Genomic DNA, 17,152 nt, shown 5'->3' on the forward strand with positions numbered 1-17,152 from the left:
TGCTTGTTGAAGAAGGCAGCCTGGGCGATGCACTCCAGGCAGCGCCAGGACATCTCAGGGCTCTGCTGCTTCATAGCGACCAGGATATTAGCCCAAAAACACTAAGTGCGGAAACCCCCGCCCCTCCCCTTTGCGAGGTTCCCTCGTCTCTCCCCGCACCCAGAGAACCCACCCAGAGGTGCCGCTTGGCGGGTGCAGCAGCAAGGTGGGGGACGCTGGCGGATTCCCCGCTGCCCTCCACGTCGCCGGAGAAACTCCCAGTCCCCTCCCCGCCGGGGGAGCCCCTGGTGCCCTCTCCGGTGCCCTCCCCGCCACCGGCCCGCCCCGGGGATGTCCCCGGCAGTGAGTCCCGCCCAGGGAGCGGCGGAGCCGGGGCGGCCCCGGGGCTGCCTCCGCCCCCGGCCCGCCTCCGGCCCCGCCGCTCCATCCCGGGACGGGCCGGCCGCGCTGACAGTCGGGCTCGGCGGCCGCCGCGGGAGCATCAGCCGGGCAGCGCCCGGCGCTCCTGCCCGCGCCCACCTGCGGCGGCGGCTGCCCTGGGCGCGGGGCGGCGGGGGCGCTGCCGCCGCCGGCTCCGCGTAGTCCCACCCCGCCTGCCCTCCAGGATGAGCCCTGAGTATTCTCTGCGCTCCTTGCTGCTCATCATCCTCGCCACCTTCTCGGCCAACGCCAGCAACTGGCTGTGAGTAGCCGCGGGGCGAGAGGGGGAACGCGGACACGCCGCAACTTGTTGGTAGCCCCGGGGGCGCGGAGCAGGTGCCGCGGGGTTGGGCAGCACCGGGCGCGACAACGGGAGCGATGCTGCTTGGTCCCCAGCCGGGCATAGGGCGCCCGTCGCCATCGCGTCCGTGCCCTGTACCCGCTGACCCTTGCCGCCGTGGCGGTGGGCTTGCAGCCCTCATCCGCAGGCAGGTGGGCGGCAGGGGATGCCGGCTCTCCCCAGCCGCTCAGCGGCGGAGTGTTATCGCGGTTGATGGGAATGGGGCTGGTTATCTAGCCCCGTCCCATTTTTTGTCCTTAAGTTATGAATCCGGATCACACCGGGATCACGGGTGGAGGTCAGGACGTCGGGTCGGAGCGGGGCCTGGGTGTTGGCGAGATGCCACGCAAGGGCCAGCGGTCCAGGGGAGGATTTGGCAGAGCGGGAGCGGCCAAACGTGCTGGGCCCGGGGATCTGCAGCGAGCAGGGCTGCCCACGCCTCGGCCCCCCATTCCTGGTAAGAGCACGGGTGTCGGGGGGCTGTTGCACGCCGCAGAGGAGCCCGATGACATCGGGAACCCGCTGAACAAACACTGAAATAATGTGTAAGGTAAACAGGGGCGGAAATCGTTCTGGAAAATTCCTACGTGTTTGCCAAGGCGGTGGGACTACTTTCTGAAGAGGACACCCCCCCCTTTCCCCCTTCCCGGGCCAGAGGGGATGGAGCATGACAACACTTTCCCACCTAACTTTGAAGGAAGGCATCGGTTCTTCCTAATAAATCTGCTTTGGTGGGAGATGGTGCTTCCCCCGCTTTGCCGTGTTGCCGGCTGACGGGAACAAATTAGTTCCCGTGCACGCACCCAGCAGACCCGCTCTCCGGCTGAGGAGCGTGGGCCGCCTCCATCTCACCTTCATGGATTTCTCTCGGCAGGGGCAAGTACACCACACAGGTTAAGGAGTTCCTAGGATTGTCAGCATGAAAGATCCTGAGTGTCGTGTATCCCAAACACAGGTGCTCAGATGGGCACACATCCCCTGTGCAAAGAGTCCTCTCTGCATCCGGATACAGCTCCTGCCTTTACATTTTGACTTGCTGGAGGCTGTGGGATGTAGGTGTTTTTTGGAGGATGCTCACCAATGCCTGGGGAAAGTGCCAGGTCAGCTGCACACTCCAAGTGTCCTGCATGTGGGAAAAGGTGCCTGCCTAGGATGCGTTAGTGCTTAGTCCTTCTCCCCTCCTTCTTTGCCAGATGGAGCGATTTGCATGCCGCACGTCTCTAGCAACTGGTGGGTGGATCATAGCAGCTATCAAGGTGGTCTTTTAAGCTGTCATGCTTCTGGTGAAGGTATATTGGGAACTGTGGGAGTGTTTTTCCTGCAGGAAGAAAGTCCTGCTGAGGAAGCTTTGTGAGATGATGGCAGATCTCTGGAGAGGAGCAGCTTCGGCTGCCCTGGGACAGGCACGGCGGAAAGTGGGGATTTCATGAGTGAGGTCGGCAAGCTGCCCCGCACGGATGTGCAGAGGTGGGACTCCCCTCGGTCCCCGGCGCCGCACGCAGCTGGAATAGGATTTGGGAGGCGAGGCGGAGTGGTGATTCGCCGCACTAGTCAGGGAGGGCTGTGTGCAGCCGTCCGTGCTGGCAGAGCAAGGGTGGGCGCGGGGGGCTCATTCCTGCCAACAGGGGAGGAAAAGCAGATACATTTCAGTGCGTTTCAAAGGAAGGGGGTCAACTTTTTTTGATGTTGCAAATGTATCATGATAAAAGGATCGTCCCCCGCTCAGTGCTTTTTATTCTTTGCCTTTAGGATTAAGACAATTCCCATTGTTTATCTTCTCACATCAGAAACAAAGACTGCCGGAGGCAATAAACAGAGTTAGAAGGATCCCAGGAATTATCAGATATTCGAGGAATGAGTGTGCCTCGTATGCCTTCACGTGTGTGGGCTCAGCATGCTCGACGTTATCCCAGGGCGCTGCCAGCTTGTGCCCAGCACACGGGATGGATCCAGCCTCTCCAGGCACGCAGTTCTGCACAGAGGTGTGTGCACGGAATGGCAGCGGGCAGTGAAGTTTGCTTTTCCAGAAACCTGCTGGATTAGAGATTAAGTTCAGTTGTGAGGTTTTTTTTCTCTCCTCCTAAAGCTCTAAAGCTTCTTTCGACCTGTACAGACTCGCATTCCCCCAGTGCTTTGGAGATACGCTGCTTGCAATGCTTGAGCTAAGGGTTTCTGTAAGCCTGACTTTGTGGGGAAAGCACTTGTTTTGGCCATGCAATGAGCTGCCCCATCCAGTATAAAAAGGAGATGATGATGTAAGGATCTCTCAAAGGGATCACTCTGCTACAGAGGCCATTGAGCTGGAAGGGATTTCCCAAGTTTTTTCATTAGACAAACCAACCTACTTTCTCCCTGGTTAGGAAGCAAACCTCAGGTGGTTTTTATCAGTGTTTTGAGTCTGGGGAGTTGCTGCTTGCCTTGTTGCCTATCCAGAAAGCCTCTGTTCTCCAAATCTGAAGAGATACTCTGTTCCCACTTTTTGTGAAAGCCTCAGGCTTGCTCTTCCTTCTGCCTTTGGAGGCTCTGATTTGCCTCCCGCCTCTTCAGGCAGAGGTTTGTAAATTAAATAAAGGGCTGTAGACAGAGCCTTTTACATCTTGTTGGCTGTGCGCGGGAAGGTCCCTCTGGCTTCTGCTTTATCTCTTAAGGAGTCCAGGGCTGTGCTTTTTACAGGGGAAGCAGATGAGTTACTTTTCAAAACAACTTGCACTTCGTAGACACTTGAACCCACATGCGCAGTGATGTGGTTGAATTTGGAAGGAAGGTCTCTTCTGCTCCAAACTCATCCTGATGCTGAGGGTGTTTCACAGAGACTTCTAGCCAAACAAGCATCATTCCACAGCTGGCACAGGAGTGTCAGGCTTTGGTTTTAGTCCAGTTGTTTAGTTAGTTAGTTATTAATTTATTTACCTATTTTGGAGAGAAGGAAGTCCATGTGAAAAAGTGAACTAGAAAACCTGCAAAGTGGGTTATGGATGTAAGCATCCACTAAATGCATGAGCCACTGGGGCCTACAGCCTTGCTCTCTAGCTGTTCAGAGGGTCTGAACGATGAGAGAACAGAAACAGAAAACGTCAGATACAACAAGGTAGGGTCCTTTAGGGGTAAGACCCCTGGTTATCAAACTATCTGGGAATCATTACAGCCTCTCTCCATTTTCTTGTAGCTAAAACTGGCTCTGGAAGAGGCTCTCCATATGGACATGCTTGGTCTGAGATATGGTCATGCCATTTTAGAGCAGGGTGTGCCACCAGCAGCTCTGTCTACCCATTCTTTACAGGGATTTAAAATCTCCATCTGGGCTTGGAACTTGGCTTAAAGGGCCAGGAGCACAGATGGGCTTTTAAAACCTTAAAAAAAAATATGAGTGCTCTGAGAAAGCTTGAAGACATTGTGAAGGCCCAAACAAGCCTGGCTAAGGAGCTGCTTTCTAACCACTTTCAAGGGCTGGTGAGGAAGGGATAAAAGGAGTTTGGATTTCCCTGGCCTCCTTTCCTGAGAACATCACAAAGTGCTTTCAGACAGGCAGCCCCGTTCTCTGTGCCCATCTCTGCCAGCTTAGGAGTAGGGATGTCGCAAGAGCAGCCGGAACGCTCATTTTGTTTGGGTCATTATGCAATGCAGAAGATTTGAGAGGAAGCATGCCTGGGTCCTGCATTGCATCCTTCTGGTTTTAAACCAGGCTTTATTTTTTTCAGGTGAGTCTCCACAGCTTTGATAGTGGGGACAGATCACTTCACCTGGAGCCTGACATAGTTTAATTTTGTACGACATTCTTTGGATTGTCATTGCAATGCTCCGTCTTTCACGTGGTGAGGAACCAATTCAGTATTTTCCCTTCAGATGCCATGCTGCCATGGCACAGATTTGGCAGGTGCTCTAACGCAGAGTGTTCCTGCCAGTCTTCACTCCCTTCTCTATGCTCCATGGTTTCTGCAGTGAGGACAGTGTCAGGAAGGTTCCCTGGTCACATCTGAGCTGGTCCCAGCAGCCAGGGTGGTGGGTTGCACCATTTGGGTTTGATGAGGAATTTCCTTACTTTGAGGGGTACTGTGGGTTGGACAAATGGCTCTCCACTTCTGAGATGCTCCGGGCTCCTTTGCATTGCTCTGGGAATCCTGTCAGATCCACAAGGTTGGAGCATGAACCTATGGAACCTGTTTCCAAGGCTGTGAGGTAGGAAATTGAAACTGCTGGATATATATTTTAATTTTTATTTATTTGTAAGTCTTGCCACTTCTGACAATACCAGCTAATTTTATCTCAGTGATGAAAAGGGACTAGTTGTGGGTTGCACCCTGAAGGTTGCACCCAGTAGTCCTAGCACTGGACTTCCAAACAAGTTTGGCTTGTCTCTGAGCAATGGTCCTGTCTGGCAGACACCCTTCAGGGCTGTGTTTGCCAGGGTGTAGAAGGGCCCCATGCTCTCTAGCTCCTCAGTGGTGATGGGCATTTCTGTCTTTTCCTAAGAAAGCTTCAAGTAAAATTATGCCCCTGTCTTTCACAGCAGAACCTGACTCTAGGGAGGATGGACAGGAAGGAGATAGAACCACTCTGCATGCCAGGCTGTGAAGAACTGGATAAGCTCCAAAAGTGAGCAACAGCAAGAGGCAGGTTTCTTTTTTGCAATGGCTTGATGTGACTCCATGAATCAAAACTGGACTTGTGCACTGAAGCAAAAAAGTGTTTATGTTACTTTGCTGAGAGCTACTGTCTGCTTGATTAATTCATCCTTGTAGATGTAGAGAAATGCATTACAGCCACTCTCTTAAAATTATGAAATTGCTGAACAATCCTGGAGGTTAACAGTTTCTAGAAGATTCTTCTGTATTTCCTTACAAGTGCAGTGACACTGGCTCTTACAATAATTGGTGATTTTTTTCTTAAAGCTTGAAAACTTGCAGTCATCCAAGGCTGCTTGAACGGTAGACTCTGCTCTGCATATTCAGTGCAGGTAACCTCTGCTTTCCCTGCCCAGAGGTGTCTGTGCCCGACACCTGTGGGTGAGCCCTGGCAGCATCCTCCAGGCTCTCCTGGAGCTGCTGCCATGGGCTGTTGCACTTCACAGCCAGGAAGCTGCCTTGCAGGATCTGGCTGGCTCAGCAGAACTGGAGCCAGTATTGTGCTTTCATGAAATTACTTGGGGAAAAGTAATTGAGTCTCTTGGCCAATGGAGAGCAGCCTGGGGTCTGTTGAAAGTTGGGTGAGATCAAACTAATACTGTCGAAGGCTTTTTGTGTCACGTATTTGCAAATTCTGATCAAAACCTTGAACTCATCAGATTTTCTGCAATGAGGTCTAGCCTGAAGCACTGCAGAAGTTGGCCTGCACTTGCCTCCCCTTGCAACAAGGCCTAGGTGTTGTACCTGAATCCAGGAGTAGCTTCTATTGTCTTATAAAGGAAGTAAAGGAAATTTCTTACACATTGAAAGCAGATTTCCAAAAGAGATGCTGTTCAGGCTCTTCCTAGCTTCCATCCTGCTCTCCCCCATTAAGAAGTGGAGATTTTGCCCCCGTGTGCTCAGAAAGCCAAAAGGCAGCACTGGCTCAGGACCAGCAGCTGGCCATCTCACTGTCCCCAATCCCCAAAGACTTGTGAGGGGGGAGGTGAGCCACCACCAGGGGCTGGGACATGGGTGTTTGCTGGGTGCACACGGTGTTAGATGCAGGGTCCAAGGAATGGGGGACAGGAAGTGTAGACTCACCCTTGAGCTGAGGGATGGAGGTATAGGCATAGCACTGCCTCATCCTGGGTCACTCTCTCCAGCTGTTAATTGGAGGTGAAGAGTAGGTGTGAAAAGCAGGTTTCAGCCAAGAGATGGTGCCCTAACTGTGATACGAAGGACTGAGGCAGACTGCTGTATTTTTCCAAGGAAGAGACCAGACAGGTTCTCAGGTGATGACTTGTAAATCATAGTTTACACTTAGAAAAGCAGGATGTGCAATCCCAGGAGGGGAATGCCTGGTCCCTAGGAGGGCCAAGTCTGCTACAGAGCCAGCAGCTGGACAAGGGCAACCTTGCAGGTCTCCTGCAAATCCTGACAGGAACATTCCCAAGCTGGCAGGCTTGAGGAACCATGGATGTGGTGGGCCCTACTAGCCGGGAGCTGTTGGAACACAGAGAATGGCACTCAGCCCAGTGTAGGACACCATGAGAAATCATGGGAGCTGTATGGCCTGCATAGAGCATCATCTGGCCTGCCAGACTGAGACATCTTTCCATGGCTCCACTCACCTTGCTTGCTAGGAGAAAGCAACAAGGCAAAGATAAAACACTTCTCTGTATCTGCAGGATGGCTCCTTGTAAGGAGCCGTAACACTGGTCAGTAACTCTCCCTGCATGGATATATCTATGGAGACAGATAGATGCACGCAGGGATGCATGGGGTTTTTCCATGGATTTTTCACATTATAAGCAATCCTTTAGTCCTCCTCCAGAAGAAGCTTGCCTGCATGAGCTGTCTCAATCCTTAGGACAATCCCAAGTGCTGACTGTCCTTGCACCCTCAGGAGGCACAGATATGTTTCTTGCTGACCCCTCCACAAGCACAGGGGTGTTTGCTGCCTCTCAGACAGGAGCAGAGCTGAATCATCTTCACAGTTCAAGGTTTGGACAAGCTTTTTGTGGCCTTGGCCACTCAGCCTTGTGGGAAGGTTGGGTATTCGCTGGGCAGGGTGAAACTTCTGAGCCTGATTTCAGAACATGTATTGAGTGGTTTATCAGGGATGCTGCTGGCCTGGATCTGAAAATTATCATCTTCAGGAAAATATTCCCAAAATGAGACAATACAAAGAGTTCACACTTGAAACTCATTTGTTTGGAAAAAGGAAACACTAGAGATCTCTGCTTTCTCCAAGGTACCCTCTCTGACCCACTTCAACTGAGTATTTGTCAATGACTGAAATTCCCACACGTTTCCATGGCAGGGAATCTTCTCCCCTCTCCTCCTCGCTCTATCTGCCAGATGCTATGGCTCTTTTAATGTCTCCTTGTCATTTCACTAATTATTCTTCCTCATGAAAGTATTATCATAATTTTTATTTAAGCAGGGCTTTCTGACATCCCCCACCTTTCCAAAGCTCTCTGGATTTGAGATTTACTTATTTGCCATCTTGCAGAGTGCATCAGCTGCAGCTGCTTAAATTATGGGCTTCAATCCTGGTCTCAATACTTCAGATGGGAAAAAAGAAAGGGCTTTCAGTTAGTTTTCTCCTGAATCAATGACTCTTAAGAGGGAGTCTGTTGTGCAAGTGACTTCCCTGAATTTAAAGGCAGGAGAAAAATATACAAGGCCATGATGAAGCAAGAAGACAGAACTTTAAAAAATGGTGCGGGCAACAGCTCTCCTCTTGAAACATTCTTTGCCCAGTCTTGGAAAAGGAAGAAAATACGCCATTGTTTGGTTTTGAGGCTGTATGTGAGACTTAAATTATAATTTAGAGCTCTGCATAGCAATCGAGATGTGATGTCACGATGGAGGATCTGCATTGAGACTTTGTAGAGGGCAGGAGCTGTTTGTTGCCTTCCTCCTGCTGTGCCTGTCTATCTCTCTGTGCAGGTAGACAAAGGCTTTGGCTGCAGATTCTACCACTTCAGCCCAGGGAAACAAAGTTTGGAGCAAAGTTCTTGTTAACAACCAGACAAAGCGCTACAGTCAGGTTTCCATGGGGACCATGGGATGCTGCAGATGTGTTTGGTTCCTGACAGCCTTGGTGCTCCACAGCCCTGAGAAACATGAGATGGAAGCACCTCTCAGTGCTGACAAGGGCAGAGCATGTTTCCCAGTTCTTACCTAACTCTTCATCTGCCCCAGAGAGGGGAAAGGGATAGGGTAATTCCTACCTGGTGCTCCTGAATGTGGTGTGATGAGATGCCATGTGAGAGCCTCAAAGCTGAGGTCCTTCAGCAAAGGTCGTTCCTTAAATCCTTGCCTCAGCTGCTGGATCCTGAATCAGGGATCAGGATGTGAGCCTCCTCCCCATCAAAAACCTTGTCTTTTGGAAAGCAGTGATAGTTCTCCTGGATGAATAACAAACTAGTACCATTATAGGGCCACGGCATTTTAGGCACAGTTGTCTCCATCTCTACAGAGGGGCTGGCAAACATAGGCCAAGGAGGGGTGATAGGACACAGGACCTGTCAAGGAGGAGAGAGGCCAGAGCACTGTTCTGGATAGTTTCATCTTATTTGTCTGCATTGCAAAACAAATTACCAGACCTGTTCTTGAGAGCTGTACCTATCTTTGAAGCATCCTTGGCCTCTGTTTTATAATCCTAAATAGCATTAAATGTGAGTTGGGGAGGCACCTTATCAGGTGCATCTCCTTGGAAAAGCTTGAAAGGCTTTTGTCACACTTTACTTTATGCATGCTTTGAATTTATTACTGCACATTGCCCAGAGAATCTCAAGCTGGGAAATATATTAGAAAAGGAGATGATTCCCCATCCTGAGCAGAGCTGATAATAATGCAGATGCTACATCTGTGTCACAGAACTCTTCCACCAATGTGTCTGCACTCAAAGCAGGCATTGACTCATCTGTAGGACCAGTCTCACTGGCTTTGAAGGAGCCGCATGCCTGATATGATAAATGCCAGGCAGAGGGGGAAGCCAAATCAGCACAAGGAGTTGGTACTGGAGATAGATTCTGATTTTCTTGGCTTCCAGGCTCAAAGCTGATCAATAACCCACATTGTCTGGAGCTGAATCTTACCACTCTGCTGTGTGTCATCTTCCCCATGCCCAAACTGGAATGATGGCTGGACCTGGGAGGGGAGAGCTGTTACAGGCACCCTGTGTGTGCTCAGCATTCAACATCCTCAAAGCTCCCACAAGTGGTTTGGGCCTTTGCACCAGGTCAGCCAAGTGCAGAAAGATGGTAGAACAGCAGTTGTTGCACTCAATGTCTGGGACTGCACCACAGGGTTGGGGACACCCATTGCATGGTGTGGGGGCCAGCAGAAAGGTGACAGTCCTGAGTTTTGCCACAGTGGGTTTTTCAAGCCACCTGTTTACATCAGGTCCTGTCTTCTGCAAGCTCCTTGGAGGAGCAGGAAGCCTTGGGCAAAGATGATTTGCTGGTATAAAGGCTCTAACAGCACTTGAATCGGAAACCCAGCAGCCTGCCTCTTCCCACTGTCAGAGAAGCATTGCCTCCATGATCATACACAGGGAAAACTGAATACTTTTGACATCTCGCCATGCAGACTCCCCACGGACACCGTGAGCCAAGACAGCTTTCTCCCTGGCTCCCACGGCCCCCCCAGTTGTGAGCATAAAAAGCTGGTGAATAATTCTGCTGATGCACAGCAGAGAAAATCTTGTTTTCCCCTCCTGGGGCAGACTGGCAGGGTTAATGGGAGGAAAAGGCTGTGACAACTTGATTTTGTGGCTTAAGTCAGCAGATCTGGCTCCTGGGACACATGGGAACAGGCAGGGAGCAGGAGCCACTTTTGCACAGTCACTTCTCGGAGACAAGCAGGGCTTCAAAAGAAAAATCCTTTGCAGGATGTTGCAACTTGGGAGAAGGAGTTAAAAAAACACACAAACAAACCCACAAGTTGTGAAGGGGTGGGAAATGCAGAGTCAAGGAATGGAGTTTCTGAAAAGCTCAGTAGTTGCAGCTCTTAGTGCAGAGAAGGTAGCAGTGTGAGACAATGCTGGCAATTCCCAAGGACACTAAAGCTCAGTGTGGATAGTGGATGGATGAAAGCGTGAGTTACACCTCTCCCATGCAGGGGACCCTCCATGTCCACAACAGGTCAGGGCTCCACTATGGCAGCGTCATCTGGAGTGGCTACCAGCAGCCACAGGAAGGAGGGAGTCTCATATACACGCCTGCCAACACAGTCACCAATAGTTGTAGAGGATATTGAATTCTCACACAGCCTCATTGGAAAACGTGACTGGGACTATCTTAAGCTCCTTCTGTGTTCCAGAGGTTGGGGCAGGAGGATGGAACTGGGAAATGGGCAAGCATGGACACCATGCCCACAACACAACAAGGGGTGGGAGGTTGAGTTACTAGGATGTGCAGCAGGGACCATCATACCCACACACTGGACAAGGAAATGCTGAGAGGTATTGAGGTGCTTGCTCCTCAAGGAGTTTGCTCCCTCATTCCCCTAATACTGACACCCAAGAGCAGCTCTGTGACTCTTACTGCTGAGGATGGCACTATGGAAAGCAGAACACATGGTCCCCTCCATACAGGGCCAGTCTTTTCCAGATCAGCAATGATCTCATGGCCCTATTCACAAGCTGGGCTGGTGGAGGAAGTGCCCAGCCTGTGCAATTTTGCCCTGGTAGGCTCCTGATTCTGCTTCCTTGCTTCAAATCCTGCTTGAATCCCAAGTGACAGGAAACCTGGCAGCTCCCAGAGGCCATCCCTGCCTGTTGGGGTCTGGGGCAGCTAAAAGCAGCCTCCAGGAGGGAAGTGGTTTGGGGGGCAATGTTTGCCAGTTATGAGCACACAGCCACGCTGTGGGAGCACTGTGGCAGATGGAGCTGGCAGCCAAGTGCCTGTCCTGCTTGTTTTGGCTGACTTTGGAGACCTCTGGCTTTTCCTAGTAGCACTTGGATATGCCAATACTCAGGAGACCTGACCAGGCACATTCAGACAGCGCTGAAAATATCTTCCTTGCAGGCAACAGAGGCAAAGGGGAGCCAACAGCTGGACTCCCCAAGAGACAGGAACTAGGCTGCAGAGGGACGGTCGTTTTGCTTGGGCTTGTTCTCTGTCAGCCAGAAATGCATCCTGCAGAGTCACTGCTGTGATACATTTAAAGGTGACCCAGAAGGGCAGCAGGTCGCAGCTATGGAGGGGGTACTAGGTTTAGTCTCCTTGCTTTCTGGAGGGCTGAACATGGGTTCCAGATGAATATGGGCTCCCCCAGCCCTTGCCTCCTAACCTGTTGTGCTGGTGTCCTGGCAGGTACCTGGCAAAGCTGTCTTCAGTAGGGAGCATCTCTGAGGAGGAGACTTGTGAGAAGCTGAAGGGCTTGATCCAGCGCCAGGTGCAGATGTGCAAGAGGAACCTGGAGGTGATGGACTCGGTGCGACGCGGAGCCCAGCTGGCCATTGAGGAGTGCCAGTACCAATTCCGCAACCGCCGCTGGAACTGCTCCACACTGGATACCCTGCCTGTCTTCGGCAAGGTGGTGACACAAGGTGAGCTGGAAGGACGTGTCTGGGGTGATGCTGCTGGGGGAATGGCTATAAAAGCAGCCTGGTGGGCTGCAGGTGGGATTTTGCCTGCTTGCCCCTGAACCAGTGGCTATATAGCGTCAGGAATGGCCCATCCAGTGTTGGATCTTGGGGTGGGTGGGTCCCTGTGCACTTCAGTGAGGCTCTATTCAGTATGCTTGGTACAGCATGTTCAGACTCCTGCTGCTCCTCAGCTCTCCTGAGCTTTTTCCACACCAATTGACAAGGACGTGCCAAGTTTGAGCAAAGGTCCTAAAGTCACCCTGGTCTCATCTCTTCCCCACCAAACCTAGGAGCCCCACTCCATAAAGCCAGGGGTGCATTTACTCAGTCTCTTTCTGGGCAGTGCTGAAGCAGTGACTGCTGCCAGACTGGCACATGGCCACTCTTGAGCAGAGTATCAATGGGGGCACCGTCAGGAGGATGGATTGGTGCTGCCTGGCATGGGAAGAACATGTGGCAGCATCATCCCCCACCACCAGCCTTCAGGGCTGGATATGGCCAGGGCAGCCCCCAGCTGCAGCCTGACTTCCCAGAAGCACAGGACTGTAATGCTGTGGAGTGAGGATACAGAGGGGAAAACCCCTCTGCAACCCCTTAAGATCACTGAGGCATCGCTTGCCTCCCCTCAGGTGCTATCTCTGCCTCCCCTCAAGCACTATCTCACCTCCCATCCCAGGACTCCTAAACCAAAGCATCCCCCGGCTCCTTTTTTGACTTTCACCCCTCAATGCAGGGGTGAAGATCTCTTCTTGTGAAGGTTCAGGGACTGGAAATACCAGAAATACCAGAAACTAAAAGTCGTCTCTTTTTAGGCAGCCACAGCACAAACCGACCAACATGATCCTACTATTAACCTCGATTAACTTGGAGGCAGTTCAGTCCCACACTGGCTGGGTCCTCCCCAGCCACTGCCAACTGGGCCACCAAAGTCTGGGATGCGACCACCAAAGTAGCTGCCCTCTCTCTGACTGGCAAGCTGAGCGATGCCTGCTCACAAGCCATTGCCCCTCTGTACCAAACATGGGACCACCCCAAATGCCAGCCCTCCTTGCTCAGAAATGGAGGGTTTGTGCCCTCAACCAGCCTCAGAGGATAGTGGGCATTGTGTGTTGCTAAAGCTGATCCCTGCCCCTGCTACGCTGTGTTCATGCCCAGGAATGTGCCCAATTTCCCAAACAAGTTTTTCTCAACCATGTGGCACCACATAGGTAGACACAAAAACTCGGACTGCACTGCACCCTGGACACTAGTGGGGTTCTGTGAGGTGCTTTGGGAGCAGAACAGGGTTTTGCAGGGTAGTTTGGGAGGCACTGCGAGCTACACAACCCTGTGAAAGAGGATGGCAAGGATCTGCAGCTGCAGGGAATGTTCCTGGATGTGGAAAGCAGACAGGGCAGCTCTGCCGTGAAATCTTTCCTGCATCCATCTATTCTGGATGCAGGAAAGATTTCATGGCAGAGCTGCCCTGCAAGCACAAGGCAAGACAGTCTTCCCATATAAGCTAGAGCTCTGCCCACATTAGCAGTGCAGTCTCTGTCTCTCCTAGTGCTAGGTTTTATCATTCATCCATCATTCATGTTTTTAATGTTGTGGGGCAGTTCCCAGCTTCTTCACTATTGCAGAATGGGCTCTCACTTCTGCAAAACATCTCCCAGCACCCAGGGGTCTCTGATGAGTCAGGTCCAGGCTTGGCACTAAGCAAACAGCATCCCTGGGGGTGGGGACAATGAGGGTCCTGCATGTGCTGCCTCTATCTTAGGAGGAAGTGACAGAGCAAAGGGTTTAGCCTGATAGCTCTGTACAGCATGTTTTGCCAATCTGTCTTTCAGACCAGATTTTCAGGGGAGTTTATGTGCCACACCATAGTTAAGAGGGGAGAGGAGAAGAGTTACATGTGGCAGTCTACCAAGAGCCTTTGGCCACCGGGCTGCATTGCCTCCAGAATTCCCGCTCATGTTGCCTCAGACTTTGTGCCACCTTTCCCACCATGGTTTGTGCCATTGCAGGGACACGAGAGGCAGCGTTCGTCTACGCCATCTCTTCAGCAGGGGTGGCCTTCGCCGTGACCCGCGCCTGCAGCAGTGGCGAGCTGGACAAGTGTGGCTGTGACCGCACAGTGCAGGGGGGCAGTCCACAGGGTGAGTGTTTGAACAGGGAGCAGCTGCAGCTGTATGGAGACGCAAAGTAGCCAAAATACCTGCAATTCAAACCCACTCTCTGAAGCCATCCAGAAAAGAGGGAAAAGTTTAAAAAAAACAAAATGCTGGTTAGTTCACGTGACTGCCTCAGAAAGACACCTGAGTGCATCACCCACTGGACTGAAAACATCTTGTCCATGTGTTCCCTAGGGCCACACTCCCTAGCTTCCCCTGTTCCCATGTGGCGCAGACTAGTAGGCAGCAAGACAGAGAGAGGGCAGGCCAGCTGGATTTTAGGAAGAGTAGGGCTGGAGAGTTAAAGCACTACGGGGTGGCAGTACCTGTCTCATCTGTGCTCTCTGCCCTCAGGCTTCCAGTGGTCAGGCTGCTCCGATAACATCGCCTACGGTGTGGCCTTCTCGCAGTCCTTCGTTGACATCCGTGAGAGGAGCAAAGGGGCCTCTTCCAACAGAGCATTAATGAACCTCCACAACAACGAGGCAGGGAGGAAGGTAATGGCAAGGAGAGAACCTAGGCAGCTGGCACCACTCTGCAGCATCCCAGCCATGGCTTGAGCCATGTGGGCTTCTTCCAATCCCATACCCACCCAGCAGTGTTTTCTACACAGCCCTCCCAGGCCCTATCCATTGCACCCTCCCTGCTATGTCCATCCCACACTGATCATCCCATCTTGTTCCTTGGGTCTGTTCCTCTAGGCGATCCTGAACAACATGCGGGTGGAATGTAAGTGTCATGGTGTGTCAGGCTCATGCGAGTTCAAGACGTGCTGGAAGGCCATGCCCCCCTTCCGCAAAGTGGGCAACGTCCTCAAGGAGAAATTCGACGGTGCCACAGAGGTCGAACAGAGCGAGATTGGATCCACCAAAGTGCTGGTGCCCAAAAACTCCCAGTTCAAGCCACACACAGACGAGGACCTCGTCTACCTAGACTCCAGTCCTGACTTCTGTGACCACGACCTCAAGAATGGGGTCCTGGGCACCAGTGGACGGCAGTGCAACAAGACCTCCAAGGCCATCGATGGCTGCGAGCTGATGTGTTGTGGCCGTGGCTTTCACACGAACGAAGTGGAGGTTGTGGAAAGGTGCAGCTGCAAATTCCACTGGTGCTGCTCTGTCAAGTGCAAACCCTGCCATCGGGTGGTGGAGATCCACACATGCCGGTGATGCACAGGGGAGGGCACCCACCTGTATCCTCTTTAACTGACCCTGCTTCTCCCTTGCCCCACAGCCAGGACTGAGGAAGTGACCCAGATGCTGCAGGGAGAGCACAGCTCTTTACAGAGACAGAACCACAGAGAAACAGATTTTAAAGAAAAAATATTTAAAGTTTGAAAAAACTGATCATTGTTGGCTTTTTTTATTTTGTTTTATCTGCTTTGCTGTATGTATTGCCGAAGCCAGAGCCCCTTGGTGTCCTGTGCTGGCAGATATGTTTGCTCTCTGGCTGTCTGGGGACCTGTGTGATGCCAGCTCCTGTCGGGTGGGCTCCTGCTGCTTTTGGAGTGCTGCAGACAAGAAGTGTTTAAGGCAAGGGTAGTACAGCATTTGAAATCTTCTATTGTAGTTATTTTTGTTTGTTTAAAGGCATGTGCTGCGCATCCTGGAGTGCCACTGGCCTGACACAGGAAGGGAAGGAGCACAGCCAGCCTGTGCAGCCAGGTGCACGGCACGGGACAGGCAGGTGGTGACAGGCTGGCACTGTCCTCCAAGAGTTAAGTCCACGTGGAGCTCAGCCGGGGTGATCAGTTCATGAGGGCAATGTGAGACAGTCCTGCAGCCCCTTGTTGTGGGATGCTCGAAGGCCTGGGAATGGATGGATTTTGGAGCAGCTCCAGGGACTGCTCTGATTTACAGAAGCTCCTCAGTGGCTGCCTAGGGCTATTGGAAGACACGATGGTCCCACCATGCTCCCTTTCCCCATCTCTTCTCCAGTACCTGGTTCCACTGCAGACAGTGAAGGGCAGTGATACCTGCAATCCACTGACATTTAATGGGGCTGAGAGCTGATGGGAGAAAAACCAAGTTGATTTCTTCTCCTCTGTCCCATAATTGCCCCCACCTCACAGGCATTCCACAACAGGCCTCCTCTTTCTCCTCCATGTGCCTGTTCTCCTCACTCAGGAAGACACTGGGGGGCAGTTCCTATCCTGATGAATGCTGGGAAAAGCAAAAGTATAAAGTGGAGCAATTGGGGGTGAAGGAAGGCTGGTGCTCTGCCCCTGTTGCTGTGTCACCCTTAGGAAGCCACAAGAGAAGGACTCAGCCAAAGGAATGCTGCCATGTGTGCCCTGAAATGACAGAGATTTAGTGCAACAGGGCCGCAGCAGTCCTGTCCTTCTCCCTGGGACACTGCCATGAAGATAAGGTGCTGTCCTGTCTGCTCTGGCTTCCCTCTGCCTAGGACTGGGTTAGTGCAGAGTCCTTGCTGTTGGGCTGTAGTATGAAATATTTGGAGAACTAATAAGCAGAGGGATATTATGAGGGAAGGTGGAAAGTGAACCAGTTCCTCCCTCCCTTACCCACTCGTATATGAGTCAAGAAGTAAAAGGGAAGCAGAGGAAAACCTCAAAATGACACTTCAAGCCAACAGATGGGGCTCAGCATTGCTGAGCCCTCCTGTGTAGGAGGGAGCTCCCTGCATGGTCCAGAAAAGCCCAGAGCTGTGGTCATCACCCTCCCAGCTGAAGGAGGGGGTCTCTGCAAAACCTGCAGTCTTCCTGCTCTTCCCTGAGAGGGAAGAGGTTGGGGGAATGCACAGGCATATGTGAAATCCCATCTGTGCCATGGTAGCTATGGGCTGGGGGAGAGCCTGTGGTCACTGGAAGGTCTCCAGATACCATCTGCTGACAACTGACTTGAAGCAGTGCAGGGTGAGGGAGGTTTGCTTTAGGGCAAGCCCCAGCACAGCCCAGCTGCCTCTCTCCTGCCTGCTCAGCACCAGTTCCAATAAACCTCCAGCGAAATGTGACAGATGGTGGGGAGGGATACCCTAAGTGGGTCCTGAGGTGGAGCACTGTGGGTTGATC

The 17,152-nt window shown here is 52.1% G+C and overlaps 1 protein-coding gene across 2 annotated transcripts; it reads left to right on the forward strand.

Moving 5' to 3' along the window:
* The first annotated feature begins 229 nt into the window (after nt 1-229).
* Nucleotides 230-15,657, forward strand: WNT4 (Wnt family member 4). Of its 2 annotated transcripts, none has more exons than XM_005493927.4 (5): nt 230-682; nt 11,694-11,929; nt 13,975-14,106; nt 14,476-14,618; nt 14,823-15,657. In XM_005493927.4, the coding sequence occupies exons 1-5, from the start codon at nt 606-608 to the stop codon at nt 15,288-15,290; spliced, it is 1,056 nt and encodes a 351-aa protein (XP_005493984.2). In that variant the 5' UTR covers nt 230-605; the 3' UTR covers nt 15,291-15,657. The 2 variants fall into 2 exon arrangements, with proteins under 2 accessions (XP_005493984.2, XP_026653200.2); XM_026797399.2 differs by lacking the exon at nt 230-682 and adding an exon at nt 2,488-2,742.
* Nucleotides 15,658-17,152: the final 1,495 nt, after the last annotated feature.

The sequence above is a fragment of the Zonotrichia albicollis genome, chromosome 25, assembly GCF_047830755.1.
Source record: "Zonotrichia albicollis isolate bZonAlb1 chromosome 25, bZonAlb1.hap1, whole genome shotgun sequence".
Classification (NCBI taxonomy): Eukaryota; Metazoa; Chordata; class Aves; order Passeriformes; family Passerellidae; genus Zonotrichia; species Zonotrichia albicollis.